This window comes from Pecten maximus, chromosome 4 (genome assembly GCF_902652985.1).
Source record: "Pecten maximus chromosome 4, xPecMax1.1, whole genome shotgun sequence".
Classification (NCBI taxonomy): domain Eukaryota; kingdom Metazoa; phylum Mollusca; class Bivalvia; order Pectinida; family Pectinidae; genus Pecten; species Pecten maximus.
Window position 1 is genome coordinate 9,841,100 of NC_047018.1, and position 16,370 is coordinate 9,857,469.

At 34.1% G+C, this 16,370-nt stretch overlaps 1 protein-coding gene across 4 annotated transcripts in view; it reads right to left on the reverse strand.

Annotated features, from left to right (window-relative positions):
- Window positions 1-16,344, reverse strand: part of LOC117325174 (E3 ubiquitin-protein ligase MIB1-like) — a 75,683-nt gene extending 59,339 nt beyond the window's left edge. For 2 of the 4 annotated variants that reach the window (XM_033881170.1, XM_033881167.1), the window contains exons 1-13: window positions 15,980-16,344; window positions 14,026-14,197; window positions 12,679-12,823; window positions 12,358-12,447; window positions 11,237-11,303; window positions 9,980-10,113; window positions 9,455-9,531; window positions 8,874-9,069; window positions 6,462-6,609; window positions 6,052-6,185; window positions 4,767-4,874; window positions 1,908-2,105; window positions 159-310 (exon numbers count right to left, since the gene is read on the reverse strand). In XM_033881170.1, coding sequence (XP_033737061.1) covers window positions 159-310; window positions 1,908-2,105; window positions 4,767-4,874; window positions 6,052-6,185; window positions 6,462-6,609; window positions 8,874-9,069; window positions 9,455-9,531; window positions 9,980-10,113; window positions 11,237-11,303; window positions 12,358-12,447; window positions 12,679-12,823; window positions 14,026-14,197; window positions 15,980-16,241 — 1,883 coding nt within the window. In that variant the 5' untranslated portion in view covers window positions 16,242-16,344. Of the gene's footprint in view, window positions 1-158; window positions 311-1,907; window positions 2,106-4,766; window positions 4,875-6,051; window positions 6,186-6,461; window positions 6,610-8,873; window positions 9,073-9,454; window positions 9,532-9,979; window positions 10,114-11,236; window positions 11,304-12,357; window positions 12,448-12,678; window positions 12,824-14,025; window positions 14,198-15,979 lie in introns of all 4 variants that reach the window. The other 2 variants (XM_033881169.1, XM_033881166.1) reach the window with 1 other exon arrangement.
- Window positions 16,345-16,370: the final 26 nt, after the last annotated feature.

The window sequence follows — 16,370 nt, forward strand, 5'->3', positions numbered from 1 at the left end:
ATTCATCTGTGCGCTGCTGTTGGTGTGAAACTGATTTGTCATCAATTCATAGCATTCCTAAGTTAAGTTGACCTCTGCTGACCTAAATAATTGTGTTGAGTATGTTAATGGACGTTGTCATGACTACAGGGATTTAATCTCTCACATGCAGTACCTACCTTGGGTTGCCCCGAAGTGCAGCATGGTGTAGAGAGTTAAAGCCATTGTTATTGGCTATTGTCAGATCTGCATGATGTTCGAGCAGGATGGAGATCATATCGTCTCTCTTCTTACTGATGGCATCATGGAGTGGACTGTCTCCCTCGGAGTCCTAACGGCCAAATAACAAACACATTTTAACTCATTCAAAAAATCTGTTTAGAATCATGAGCTACCACTACTTGAGATTTAGGCAGTATGACAACAGAGGTTATTCACAATACAAGGGAGATAATTCCATAGTAAAACATAACTGTATATTTTCTTCATCAATGGGCTCAAGATGAAATAGGAAACATTGTATTATCTTTAATATATTTCAATAATTTCTTTAACCTTTTTTGTCATTTAATCTATTAAAATCAATCAAATGCTAGGACAAACAATTCAAGCTCTAACAATTATTCCTTGAAATGCATTTTTCATTACAATGTAAACATTTTTTCAGTAAACATAATCAGTTTTGATTTCAAATTGGATACAAAACAACAGATAACAGGAACTAGATACAACAATATTACATCTACCACAAACACAACAACTTATCAAACTCGTCACAACAAACAACTTGGTATGAACAGGCTATAACTAAAGTAATAGGGAGAAATTGCTCCTCAAATTATGTAAAGCTTTCAAAAAAGAGGTCAAATTTGACCTCACATTATGTAAAGCTTTCAAACAAGAGGTCAAATATGTCCTCACATTATGTAAAGCTTTCAAACAAGGTCAAATTTGTCCTCACATTATGTAAAGCTTTCAAACAAGGTCATATTTGTCCTCACATTATGTAAAGCTTTCAAACAAATTCAAATTTGTCCTCACATTATGTTAAGCTTTCAAACAAGGTCAAATTTGTCCTCACATTATGTAAAGCTTTCAAACAAGAGGTCAAATTTGTCCTCACATTATGTAAAGCTTTCAAACAAGAGGTCAAATTTGTCCTCACATTATGTAAAGCTTTCAAACAAGGTCATATTTGTCCTCACATTATGTAAAGCTTTCAAACAAATTCAAATTTGTCCTCACATTATGTAAAGCTTTCAAACAAGGTCAAGTTTGTCCTCACATTATGTAAAGCTTTCAAACAAGAGGTCAAATTTGTCCTCACATTATGTAAAGCTTTCAAACAAGGTCAAATTTGTCCTTATGTTACATAAATATGGAGAATGTATGAATTCAAAGATTAATTAGTCTCAAAAGCATACAATTTCGACAGGACATAAATATAATGTAGCTTCTCGAATAACAACAATATGTAGCCTTTCATACCAGGTCTTCGTTGATATAAATAATTAATGGAGGACTGTCATATATCTATCATAATAGCAGTTATTATAAAATCTGATTTACTATTAGTATAATGATATATAACAAAAATTCCCAGGTTGAACCATCCACAAGAGACATTCGAACAGAAGTGGATACAGCTGTCTAACTGTCATGGAAGTCAACTTTATTTGTATCCATTTTGGCAGAACAATATAGGGTATAATAATAGTTATTTAACCCAGGTGCTTGAAGTACAAGATGAAGGATACAATGGACGGATAGATGGACAGATGGACAGATGGACAAATGAATGAAAACTTGCAGGATATAAAAACTAATGGAAAAACTTTGATATGTAAAATGAGTGCTATTTGTCAGACATCCTAACATCATCATGACACACAAGACAACAGAGGAGACAGTCTGTTACACTTCCAAACCTGGAGACTGGGATGACAGCCAAGGTCTAAGAGTGTCTTCACCACACCGATGTGGCCTTTGTTTACGCCGATGTGTAGGGGTGTCTGGCGACGTTTGTTTCTGGCGTTAAGGTCTGCCCCTCCCCTCTGTAACTGTTCAATCACACTGGGCTCATCACCAAAAGCAGCATGATGTACAGCTCTATCACCATCTTTGTCCTGTTCAAAGTAAAAAGGTTTAAAATGATTTTTGTTAATCACTTGTTTATCTTTCAACCTTTATGTAGGTATGAGTGATATGTAAGTTCTCTATAGGATAAAGAATCTAGCTGACATCAAAGGCTTTGTCAATTTTTACATCTGAAGGTAGAATTTACACATCCCAGATACAACTCTGTTTCCCACTCCTTTCCCAATATTTTTGTAAAACATGACACTGATAATGCTAAAGCAACACCAATACAGTAAAATTTTCTAAATATTGTTGACATTAATTTGAAATGGCAGAACCTAGAGAAGTGTCTAACCAAGGTCAGAGGTCAAAGGCACAATATGTACAAAATGCTGTACTGATTGTGGTGAAAGCTGGGTTTCTCTACGCAGACCTCTTAAAACTCTTAAAACACCAATCTTTGCCATCTATAGTACATTGATCTGTATCCAGCAACAGTATATAATCATAGATTTAATATATTTTTATTTACTTACCGAGAAACAGTAAATAATCATATATTTAATATATAAAAAAATAAAAGACCAAAATGTTCCCATTTCATCTTGTGACATGAAACCAAACCTCGAAAATTGGGAAATTTTGTAATATTTCTCAACAAGAGTACCACGGGGCTGAACAATATAGCCCATCGAATGCCATATATATACTATCTTGTGTTGAAATAAGATTTGCATCACCTTATGAGTGGTAAGTTAGTTAATTTTTACTACAGTGTTTAATTGTCTAAGTTTTAAGAATACCAGTTATCGAGAGTTACTTAAGTGGTTTCCACCTCATCAATCACAACTTTATTGATATGATTATAAAGCCTTCTAAGTTTCAATGAAACCATTTGAAAAATGCAGGATCTCAGGACAAAATCAAATGCCGAAACAAACAAAATATCATAACTTTTGCAAAAATAGTCGAATCAAACATATGTACAGGGAAACACAACCATAGATCATGAATATATAAAGCCTACCATGTTTCAAGCAATTGGTCAAAAATATAGGAGATCTCCAGACAAAAATCAAATACTGAAAGAAACAAAGGGCAATAACTTGTGCAAAAATAATTGAATCAATATGCCTCTCAGGGAAACACAACTTTATATCAAGATTATATAGCCCATTAAATTTCAAATAAATTTGTTGAAAAAAGGTAGGAGTAAAAAAATATCAAATACCGAAAAAAGCAAAGGGCAATAACATTTGCAAAAATAGTCGAATCTTAATTCCTTTCAGGGAGAATTGGTAAAATTGGTAAAAAATGTAGACAATCTCCAGATAAAGAAAAGTTAATGCTGGCAAGCTGTCAGGACGCCATACCATAATACTACTGGCAAATTTGACATATGTATATAAATGGGTGGAAACCAGAAGAATAAATAGTTTTTCCTATTTCAAACAGTATCAATGTTGACACCAAATAAGTCATCATGCAAAAGCTAAGCATCCCAGCTTCATTTTTAACTGCAGAATAGAAAGCCTTCAAAAACATTTTAACAGTGACCTTACCATCAAGTCTGATTAAGACTTGTACAGTACAAAACATGTCAAAAGTTTTAATTTGAACCCACTGTTACAATGATAGTTCCAAAAGAAATGTCATGCAAATCTTAACATCTTAGCAGCAGCATTACTGAATGGTAAGCTTTCAAAAAAACAACTTAATATTGGCCATTTATCATCATAAAAATAAACCAAAGTCACAGAGTTGAAGCTTTTAATTACAAATGCTAGTACAACATGCTACACAAGTAAAGACACATGTAATGTTGTATCACCCTACCTGTAGTCTACCTTAGTCCATAACTGACATAAAAACTTAAATCAAACACACACAGATTGTATCGTAAGAGGTGCATCATAGGCTTCCCCCTTCTCTGATAAATTGATGATTTAATTCCCCCTCCTCCAAAATAAATTTATGTTGGGACACATAATTAAATGGGTATAGCTGTCAACAAGAAGAGTAGCTGTGGAACTGAAAAATGCTCCTGGGAAACAACTTATTGGAGGTTTTTCCTGACTGAATTCTGTATTTGGTCATATCAATGACACAAATCTGTAAAAAATATCTATATGTATTATTTGACGATGAAGAAGATAATGTGAATAGGATAAGCATAAGTCTTCGCTATGGATTCCACATCTTAAATTCTAATGTAATGGACTTTTTTTTTTTTTTGCAAACAGTGCATTTTATTTCTTCAAAAATTGACAAGAGAAAAATATGACAGCACACTATATGCAGATACAAGCCTTTTGTCGGTCAGAAGCAAGGATGTCTTAAATGTAATTCTGGATTCGTTATTGTTGCTACCTTTGATACAAGGATTATAATTTGATATTAATTACATTAATACTTGAATATCTAAATTAATAAGTCAATCTTATAAATGCATAATCAATCTTATAAATGCATAATCAATAAAAGAAACAGCTATTTTACTGTTTAATTCCTGGAAATACGGTATACAGGTATCTATTTATCAACAATCATAAAATTCATGTCAAACCACACATGCTCCCTACACTACGATCTCAATATTGCATTATACAGCATACTCAGCTTCCCAGGTCTAAGCAGCTTTTGATATATAGTGGAGATAATACAAAAGATCATCGTGTAAGATCTATTTCAAGAAAGATGAAACTTACCTCAATTTCGAAGTCCACATCATGTTTCATCAGTACCCGTATGACATCAGAATGTCCATTTTGTGATGCTGCCTGGAGGGCGGTATGTCCAGCAAACATTCCATTGGCCTGCATCAAAGGCAAGGTCAGTGTTACAACTTATAACTGAAAACTAACTATATAATTTATTATTAACAGTAAGATTTGGACAAGATTTTTTAATAATACTCACATTTTCAAATAATTAATTGACCACCTGTTACACAAGATCTCTAACAATAAGCCTATATTGACAACAGGATTGTGTTTATCATTTAGTGCTCAGCGATGCTATATATATATGGTTATGGGGTGGGGATCTTAACTGTTTCAAAAATACAAGAAGCAATTAAACAGACTTCTATTGGACCCCGCCCCTCTGGCCCTAGGGGGGGGGGGATGGGGATGGGGTCAGAGTCATCATTTACGCAAAATCTGTTCCCCTCCCCCAAGGATCTTTCTGACCAAATTTGGTCCAAATCCATTCAGGACCTTTTTGACTAGTAGCAATTTGAAACAAATGTTAAAGGACGACAGACTAACGTACTACGCATGACACACCATGGCATCAGCTCACCGTCTCTTTGGGCATGGTGAGCTAAAAACAGGAGCCTCCTTCCGAAAAAGGGATGGTTGGCAATTATGTTATGCAAAGTTACATTACAATATTTGTGATATCACAAATAATTATAGATATCACGGACGCTCATGAATGAACAGACTAACCATTTAACTACAATTATACTTGATATCATATTATCTTTTGTAACGCCTTTGAGAGCATTACAAATCTAATACTGTTCTAGCATTTACAGCTGAATGAACTGGAACACAGTTGAGTGACGTATCTTAATCAAGGATACAACACAGCATCCATGCCAGGAATTATGGACCCTTTGATCATCATCTTACCACTAAGCAACCAAGTCAATGATATGTTCATTAACTATTACATTTTTTCAGTAACACACTAATGATATGTTCATTAATTATTACATTTTTTCAGTAACACACTAATGATATGTTCATTAATTATAACATTTTTTCATTCCTTTGGTGCCCTATTATTGTTTGTATAAAAATCTAACAATGTAGTCAATTTTCATTCTAACCTAAGAATTGAGTCAATTTCACTGCACTAGACCCCTGGACTAATATTCAGTAAAATACGGTAAGTACTGTGACAGTGTTATTTCATGTTTGCCAGTAAGTCATTGTGCTAGTGTATTTTATGATTGGTAGTACTAGCAGTAAAAAATCTACAAACATCAGCCTCGGGTCGCTGTAGGAGCTCATCCACCTTGGTCCCATCTCCATTAGCAGCTGCCTTGACTAGCTCTTCGTTCACATCTCCAGAAACATGCGTCTCAAACAGCTTCTTCAGGAGAGCACTTAGACGTTCTGTAAGGCAAAAAACACTAATGAACATTGCCTTTTTAATAATGAATTCAGTTACACTGTAATAGATAACACATATGCCAAATATTGAATATTACTGCACCATACAGTTATCAGTGATGAAAAAAGTATGGGAAAAAATACCTGTAGTAGTGGGGCAGGTATAATTGTTCTAATCTTGTGGTTTTATTGATTTCAAACACTCAGCAGTGGTTGAGATCTATATCTTATCAAATCAAAACAAATAGTATTGAATACTTTCATTATGTGTTATTTTACCTCCAGATGAGTTGCCAATAGCAGCTCCGTCTGACGATGCGACTTTGGTGACAGCCGCAGGGTTGTACGTCCAGGACGTGCCACACACCTCCACCTTCAGGTCATTATCATGGTAGATCTGTTGCACACGCCCAATCTTACCCAGGGTCTGTCAACAATTATGACCATGCAAAATAAAAACCAGGACAATACAAGGAGACAATTGCTGCCCTCTCCTTGCTGTTTTTATTGAAACAAAATGAGACATTTGTAAAATTTATATAAGATGAAAATGGAAGAACACAAATACTTATGATCTTCAGTTGAACATTAACATCATGATAAAATCTATTTTTCTTTTTTTGTATATTGTTAGCTATGTTTTATGTTAATATGTTTTTATTCAGACATATTTATATTTCAGGAATGTCATAATTACAACACTATCTATTAATATCCTGGTGTTTTATGTTCATTTACAGTTCAAATATGTACCTGGTATGATTTGATATCGTAAATTCTATAAAGTTTCAGATAAATGTGCTTATAATGGTTGAATACTAATACAGTTCACTCGATTTTAGCACAATATATTGTCATAAAATGCAATTTAATTTAAACAAAAGCTGTTGGAGAACAGCATAGCTCGTCTCATAAATGTTTGTCAATAAATAATCAAAATATATTTATTGGAATGGTTTCGCAAATTGCATTAATAATATTTATATTGTTTACTTGATCAGATTATGTTTTGTGAATTCATGCAATTTTCAAAACCAAACCAATTTATACATATATAAATTATTTATTGACAAACATTCAGGAGACAAGCTATGCTGTTGTAGATTAAATGAATATATTAAATACAAATGTAATTGCTTTTGGACATATTTCTTCAATTTTTTGACAAAATATTATCCTAATGAGAGTTGTCTCCCTTGAAAAATGTGGACCGGTATAAATTGTCTATTGTGGGCATTTTCACATTGTTTTATTTTCAGTTTCACACCCAAGAAGGGATAGTTTAACTCCATAGGGACTCTTTTACCAAATATCAGCACCCTAGTACAATCATAAAGTGATGTGTTAATAGCTTTCAACATTTGCACAAAAAATTTTTTAAATGTGTTTTTTCCCCAAAAAAATATTTCAGTTTAACTATGGAAAGGGATAGTTTAACTCCCACAGTAATACCATGTATTACTATGCCTTTCAACACTCACAACATAAACTTAACACAAAGTCCAAAGATTTAAAAACAAAAACAAAAACACAGATTTTAAAGTTTTACTCCAGGAAGGGATTGTCTTACTCCATAGGGACTCTATTGCCAAATATCAGCACCCTAGTACAATTATAAAGTGATGTATTTAAACCTCTTAACACTTGCACCAAAAACTTAACGCAGAAATATTCTAAGTCCAAAAATTTGAAAATTCTGTTTTTTTCCCAAAAAAATCTTTTAGTTTAACTCTGGCAGGGGATAGTTTAACCCCAGAGGGACTCTATTGCCAATTATCAGCACCCTAGTACAATTATAAAGTGATGTATTAATACCTTTCAACACTTGCACCAAAAACTTAACGCAAACATTTTCTAAGTCCAAAAATTTTCAAAAATCAGATTTTTTCCCAAAAAAACTTTTAGTTTAGCTCCGGCAGGGGATAGTTTGACCCTCACAGGGACCATATTACCATAAATTACTATGCCTTTCAACACTTGCACCAAAAATTTAACATTTGAAAAACCAACGCCGACGCCGGAGTGACGACATAAGCTCTCACTCTTCTTCGAAGAGACAAGCTAAAAAGTAAACAAATAGGAAATCCAAAAACTTAAAATATCATGTATCAACATACCAGATAGACTACATCATGACGGGTAAAACTATTACCAATTTTCAAGGAAATCAGATGGAAACTGAATAACAAATTTGCGATTCTGCAAGGAAATAAAGACCACTAACTGTCCAAACATTCTTCAAAACAATATCATGTACACTTTGATGGAAACTGAATTAGCAGTTGTCCACATCAATCATCTACCAAGCCTGAAACTATAATAGCTGCAGTACTTCTAACACAGGAAAAATTATTTGCCTCTGGAAAAACTTTCAAAAGACATTAGAAAGTGTTCTTAAGAGTTGCAGAACAGCCAAATTTTTTGCAACTTGTCCAAAATATCCATTTAACAGCAGTGATTTATCTAGCAGAATTCGGTTACTCAATGTTTCCCTGGATTTCCACCTATTTAGATATACCAAGCTAAATATCACCTGGAAAACATTTCTCAGTGAGAGATATTTTGATGATGTTAATCTTACCACAGACTATCAGGTTATTAGAATAAGCCTTATGTATCTATTATGTTTAAAGTCAATTTAACAAGGAAGCAGGTTTAATATTACTATCATCAGTCATGGACACTACTTACAGGAATCATAGCTTCAGCCCACTCTCCATGTCCACGCTGTAGTAGTTTTATCTTCTCCGCATCACTGCAGATTTGGACAAGGTCTCCCACGGCAAACTGCTGTGTTGGTGGAGTGGGGGTGGTATTCTCATTGGCAGAGGCAGAAGCACTGCTGGGGGTGTTCACCTTAGTTAAAACGGCCGGGTTGAAAGTCCACCTACAGTAAAATTAGGATGGTAGTGGACGGTAACAGCATATTGCTTAGAAAAAGGCAGCATTTTATGTTTGTTAGTATTGTCCAACAGTAATATATAGCAAGTTTAGCACAACAAAACAATTAAAACAATCATTATAATGTTACTTATTAACAAACTGATATCATTCTAAGATATACTACTATTTACATATCAAACCTTCCCTTGTCAAATTAATACACATCTGAATTTTGCCTCGTCATTAATTACATTTTAATCAGACATCTTTATTAGAGCATATTGAACTTAAGTATTGCACAATAAGAAATCCTAATTCTGCTTCAGTTTGTAAAATATTATAAGACATTTGATTGTCTAGAGACAGATCACTCCAGTAAAGGTATCTACCTGTTACCACTAGGATAGGACACCACAATATCATGGTCTTCATCGATCCCTACCACAGTTCCTGTTGTACCCAGACACTGCAACAAAACAACATATCAATGTTAGCTGGTGGCTTAATGATAATTCTCACAAACAGTGGTTTTTATATTATATAGCGATGACTTGTTTCCTTGGTTTTCATTAATATGGATAATAATGTACAGTGAACTATGACTATTAATATCCAAGGTGTTATGAAATCAAACTGAATATATCAATAATAAATTTGATCTTATAGCTATTTTTGACATGTTCACATCATCATCAATTGTCTTTATTATTTTCGGTCATGTATATTCATTTCATCATTTATGTTATATGGGAAAAGACAGATTATAAGTTTTATACTTGTGTCTAACCCCATTTGTGCTTTGACAAATAAAATACGTTTAAAGCAAAATCAATAATTTGCCTCTACTTTGACACTGAAATCTACTTGGTATATTGTAACACAATACTAATCCCATGTTATTTCCATCATTATACCTCAAACATGCCATCTGTCCATCCCCCATGGCCATGCTGGAGGGACTGGACAATCTCAAGGTCAAGGTCAACATTGACCTGGTCACCAATAGCTAGCCCTCCTGGTCCTGCCCTGGAGCCTGGACCCTGCTCACCTGTACATCCAAAAACAAAGTTGTTTTAAACAGTAAACCTTCATATGATGTCTATCATTTTATTTCCCATCTAACTTAACACAAGCAATTTATTTATATAAATACATTAAAGCAGTCAAGTATCGCTTCCCCTGCCCATCAGACGTGTCTTTTCAAAAGCAAGATTCAAAACTGCTATTTTGGCAGTCACAACTAAAATTACAAGAGTGAACCAAAACCCTTTAAATATCTCAAAGTTCTGAATTACACCTATATATTTTGTTTCATTTCTTTCAACATTTTTTCTTAAATGTTTTATCTCAATATTGTCAAAAAAGCAATGCTTCACTATAGCAGCTAAACATTTCAATCATCAACTCATCATATCTACCACAGGAACATGTTTGGGTCATTAAATATATATATTTATTGCATTTTTGTCAGTGAAATATAGAAATTTATCAAACAAATAAAACTTATATTTTCACTGCAGCGATGAGCAGTGAAAATATTTTGCTGTATTTCTGAAATTTTCAGACTAGTTTTTAACAAAATACTCACTTGACGTTAGTTATTCATGCACAGAATCTCCTATAACAGCAGAAAACGCTTAAATTGCGCTGATCAGTCCTTCGAAATGGCGTTGTCAAGTTGACGTGGGTAGCGTCACAAAGTGATGACGTCATTACTGATTCCCACACTTTTTGACACTATTAATTTTCGATGTTTTTAATTTTGTTTTTATTAGTTTATGAAATGCAATAAAAAGAAAATTGAATGGTTTCCCGTTGAATATAACATATGTTTCACTCGTATGGCAGAATATTTCAATATTTTTTACTTGTGCTTCGCCCTCGTGAAAATATTGATATTCTGTTATACTCGTGAAATATATGTTATATTAAACAGGAAACCATTCAATACCCTCTATATCCTATGGGAAGACTCCCAAAAAAATGCATGGTGGGTGTTGGATATAATGCAGCTTGTGATAATGATAGTGTTTTCAATCCATTTTGGACAAACCACAGTCCTCCTATTGGGTAGATAATTTACTACAATAGCCCTTAGGAAAATACCTGTTAATCTAATGATTACTGATCTGAACAGTTTATCTTCTACATACTTAAACAGACAGACTTACCCAGCAATGGGAGATGGTCTCTGTAGAAGGAGCCACCTTTAGCATCGTTTACCACTTTTAAATCAGCCTGTATTAACATAGCACACATATCAGTCATCCTTTGAAAAAGTCACATCATAATTGAAATCTTTCTGTAAATTATTAGTTTTGTAAACATTTCTTTTGTGACAGAACTTAAAACACAGTTGTTCACATTTATATAGTACATGCTCTAGCTTGCAGACAGATTTCAAAAAAAGAAGAAAGAAAACTATTTACCAAACCTTAAAATTTTGAAATACAATCATATACTGGTAAATGTGGAAAGATTTTACAAATCTTGACATAATACTAAACAGCCTAACGTATCATGTTTCTGGATTTGTTCAGCCCTGTTCAAATACTTACTTAAGACCTAAGTGCTAGTATCATACAGGTAGACAAATGTCAATCAAAAATCATTCTCACATATAATAGTGACATCTGACTTCACATCTTTTTATATTCCTCTCAAAACAAAAGAAAACATCTTCCTTAATTTAAGTTCTGATATCTTGGTCTCAGTGATACTTCATTACACGTCAGGTCGAAATATAGCAAACCAGCCAATAAGAGAAGACTTATAATCTTCCAATTTAAGGCATTACCCCTAATCCCTCAAAGGGAGCCACGATATATATATATACATTACAGTCGTGTTTCAAAAATATATCTAATTTAGGTTTAAAATATGATATTTGAGTATATATATATATATATATAACTAGATCTAGGTTATCAAATGTGACCTTAGGACCAAGTAGGACCAGAGTATTAGGCCAATTTTTGAAAAAAAAAAGTTATATTCTTATGGGGCAGGGACCTAAACTGTTTACATGGGATGACCTTGGGACCAACATTCAAGAAGCAGGACGGGACCACCAGCCCATGGTAGTAACATAATTGTATTAGTCTTCTTTGTGCCCATTAACTCGAAAAATGGTCATCTGGTCAGGATCTCAAATAATTCTACATTATGGCCAAATATAATTGAAACCCACGAGGGAAGGCCAAACTGGCGTTTGGACTTGATGAAAGCAATATCCTGGCAGCAAAAACACCCTACTGCTGTCAGATGCAGTATCTATGCAGATGTAACTTACCATGCCTTCAAAAGCAACCCTGTACAGATTTTTTGAAGCATTATCCCACAGAACATATGCAGCACTCCTTGGACTGGCAGCACCCCAATCCTGTTTGGTAGATCAAAACAAAGTTACAATCATATACTTTTTTCATGTGACTATTAACACAACACACTATGTATCAAACAAAGGAGAAGACCAATTTTAATTTTTTTCCTCCAGAAGTAATTATCTAATGCAAATGGAACACTACCTCTATGTCATACACTGAATCTGACAATTGTTCAGATGGTACAGCAGACACTTTTGCATCTCTGATGAGAAATAAATTGTGGATACCTGTATCTCTATGACTTTTCCACGGCGGCCATTACCCCCATCTTGGTCATCCCACTGCCAGTCAACACCTCTCACCACCCTAGCTCCTGGGTAAATTCCTCTTGCGGTTATCTTTTTACTTTTCCTTCGAGGCTCTACAGCGACCCTAAAATATCGGAAGCAATCCTTAAGTTTCAGATAGATGCCAATGCTAAGTGATGGAAAGTTGGAGATAAATACCACAGTATGAGATACAGAAGAAGATTACACATATTTGCTTTTATTTTATTTTTGTAAACATGGCTTCAAGAGTTTCTGCTCTTCTTTTATTTATTTTAGGATCTATGTGGTAAATCAAGTTTCCATAACTAAGGTTTTGTGGAGGTTAACTGATGCATACCAATTTTTATGCTTCAAAGTGATAATTTCTGTTGATTATTTTGAGCATTCACAACATTTCTGCTCACATCTACTAAAACACATAAGGTAAAATAGGGTAAATAAAACCAAAAATAAACTCAAAATCAGTCCAAATATCAAAAAGTAAATGTTGATACATAAAGGTTTATGTTTTCACTGCTTTCATTATTCGACCACCAGTCCTAACATTGTAATTTCAGTAAATCATGTTTTGTTTTTTTTAAACTGATAATTGTTATTTAATACTCAGCATGTGAATTTTTTAGAACTATTTTTGAAACCCAAGTTACACATATTTTTATTTGATGTTCCATTAAAATATCTGAATTTGCATTTACTGGTTTAAGTTGTGGAACATCTCATATGTATTTCACATAAGTTAGGAATACATACGAGGAGTTCCAATTTAAAGATGGCGGCACCTATGTGTTTGTCAGCCAATCCCTAACATATGAAAAACAATGTACGTAAAGCGATTTTGACATACCAAACCATTGATTTGCTCATCTTTTGGTAATCTTAAGATATTGATAATTTAAAGATCATTAGCCATTTTTTGGCAACACCACAGTCGATTGACTTTCACCTGTAACTGTGATGTTGAGAAAACAAATTGGTACCCTTCCTCGACCAATAGCTACCTGAGGCAGTAATTACTGTCCACTGGAGCAGGTCATATTGGACTGACTGATATCTAGTGGCTTCCTGAGTTACCACCTCTATTGAATATTATCATCATTTTTGTTCAATATTAACACAAATTTAAAGCATGTCGCGAGATTTTATAGCATGTCGCAGTGACATGCTTTAATAGTTCATTGAGAACTCTGCAAAGATACCCAAGTTTTCATCATTATCAAATAAAATCAAGAGATGACCTGTATCTTATATACACGCAGCACTTGACCTGACTTAATTAGGTACCACTTGTTATGGTATTGTACTTACCTATCAGACCCTGGAACAGTGATTCTATAAAATCTGTGACGAAGGTTATGTTTGTCTCCATGATAGCAAACAGAGCACACATCATAGTTAGAACATTCTGCACATTTCCATCTGATCCCAAATATTGGCTGCTGTCTGCATGTATCGCACATTGTACCATCATGTTTGATACCTGAAAATAATAAATTTATTGACAGGACATTAAACAAAATAAACCAAACTAAACCAACCTGAAAGTTAACAAATAAATAAATAAAATTTCCCTTAACAAACTCAAACTTCATCAGATCAAGAATCAAAACAGATATTGTAAACCTTGCAACATTCACAGAACTGACAATTGTGTCAATTATTTTTTTTTTGCTTTCATTTTGAAAAAAAAATTCACCATTATTATCATAACTGCCAATACAAATACAAGTAAAGTTTCTCTTCGTGAAACTGACTTGCAGAACATACTACTGAGAAACAATAGGAAAAAATATCCTCATCACTTGCCTAATATACGTCTCATTAAATATGAAGCAAGAATATTTTTTTTAATGTGTACTATATACAATGATCAAGTCTGGAAATTTAATGTTATAAAGGAGAATATGTGTACCTTACCAGCTCGTGGTAGCGGGAATGTGAATTTCCCTTTATAACCAAGCCCTAGCACGGTAAAATATTTGGTAAAAATTAATCCCTATAATTTAAAGTCCAAGTATATTTCATCACTCCTTCCCATTTCAAATGTATAACATTGGGATAAAACTTATTTGTAATATCAAATTTTGCAATATATATATGAATCTATAACCTTATACTATAATAGCTCATACACTCTACAGACAGTCTATAATCTGGTCTGAAAACAGGTGATAAACTAGCCAGAGTTTCCTCTGGCCCTGACAATGTATCTGGTGTAGGGCCAGGGCGCATTATGATATGAAAACGTTGAATTCTCTGAAACTGTTTGGTGTCACTAAGATTTTGATACAGATAAAATAAAATCGGCCATGACATACTACCTACCCGACATTTGTGAATACACTAGATGTTTATTTACCTCAAAACATCCATTTAGTCCCATATTAGTGTTCTATTCCGGCCGTATTGACCCTTGCTTGAGGCTGATCAAAATTTTCACACTGTTGACCTGCCATTTTGTAAGTGACCGTACAACTAACCACCCGAATCGTAATGCAATCGACCGAAAAGACCAAATATCATTTATTGGTTTTTCTTTTTACGTAGTTTGAATCAAGAAAAGTAAGATTATTTTTCCCTTAAATATGTTATACCTAATACAAGAATACATTATTTACAAATTAGATAAGTGGAAATCTTTATAGAAATAAAAAAAAAATTCTTTTCATTATATCACACACTGATAGGGTGATTAGGCCGTCCGCAACCTACATAGCAATATGGCATCAAGTCAAGTGGGAAATTTTGACCAGCGTAAAGTGAGGGTCTATACAGAAGGAATAGACCAGCAATATGTGACTAAATTGGACATGGTGTTTTGGGGTAAATCAATATCTCATTTATCCATATATGTAAGGTAGTGGTTATGTCATGCCCAATTTTGGCGCATTAGCACCAAAATTTTAGCAAAGGTGTCAAAGAATTCCATGTTTTCAATGAGTAATGCACTCTGGCCCTACAACAGACATGCTGTCAGGGCTAGAGGAAACTTGGGCTAGTGTCAGTGATAAACCCCATCACTAAAATCGGACGTTTTATAATTAAATAATTCTGTTGATATCATCGATCAACCATCAACGTCTTAAACTTTACATATTATAATGAATATAAGTCTATGACAATGTAGTAGTACTCTTTATATGAAAATCTTGATGAATGAGTTTCTGTGAACAACTATTGTGTTACATTTATGTTTTCAATGGCAACATCAACAATGACAAAATGTGGTCAGATGGTTTTTATGAAAACAATGCTGCAAGACCTGTTGAAGCACTGTCTAGAATCCTTAGGTCGTAGGCTCCTGCACATCGGTAGTTAGCGGCTGTTCCATTATCCCAAACCACAACAACCTCTTCTGGAGACTCAAAATTTCGAACTGTTCCAGCATGCCCCTCCCCACCATCTTGTTTTCCCCATTTCCAGTCTGGTCCTCGAACAACTCGTGCCCCTACGCCTTCCATCAAGTTAGCTCTAACCACTCGGTTAGAGGTACTTGAATTCGGCTCAATATTATCAGCATTCATCCCGATTACTTCGTCTAAATGAACATGTTTTTGTCAAATAAACTTCCCTACAAGACTTTGACAGTCTCCCAAACTGTCAAAACGGAAGATGTCTTTTCTTCCTCTCTCGTAAAATCTCGCAGTAATTCT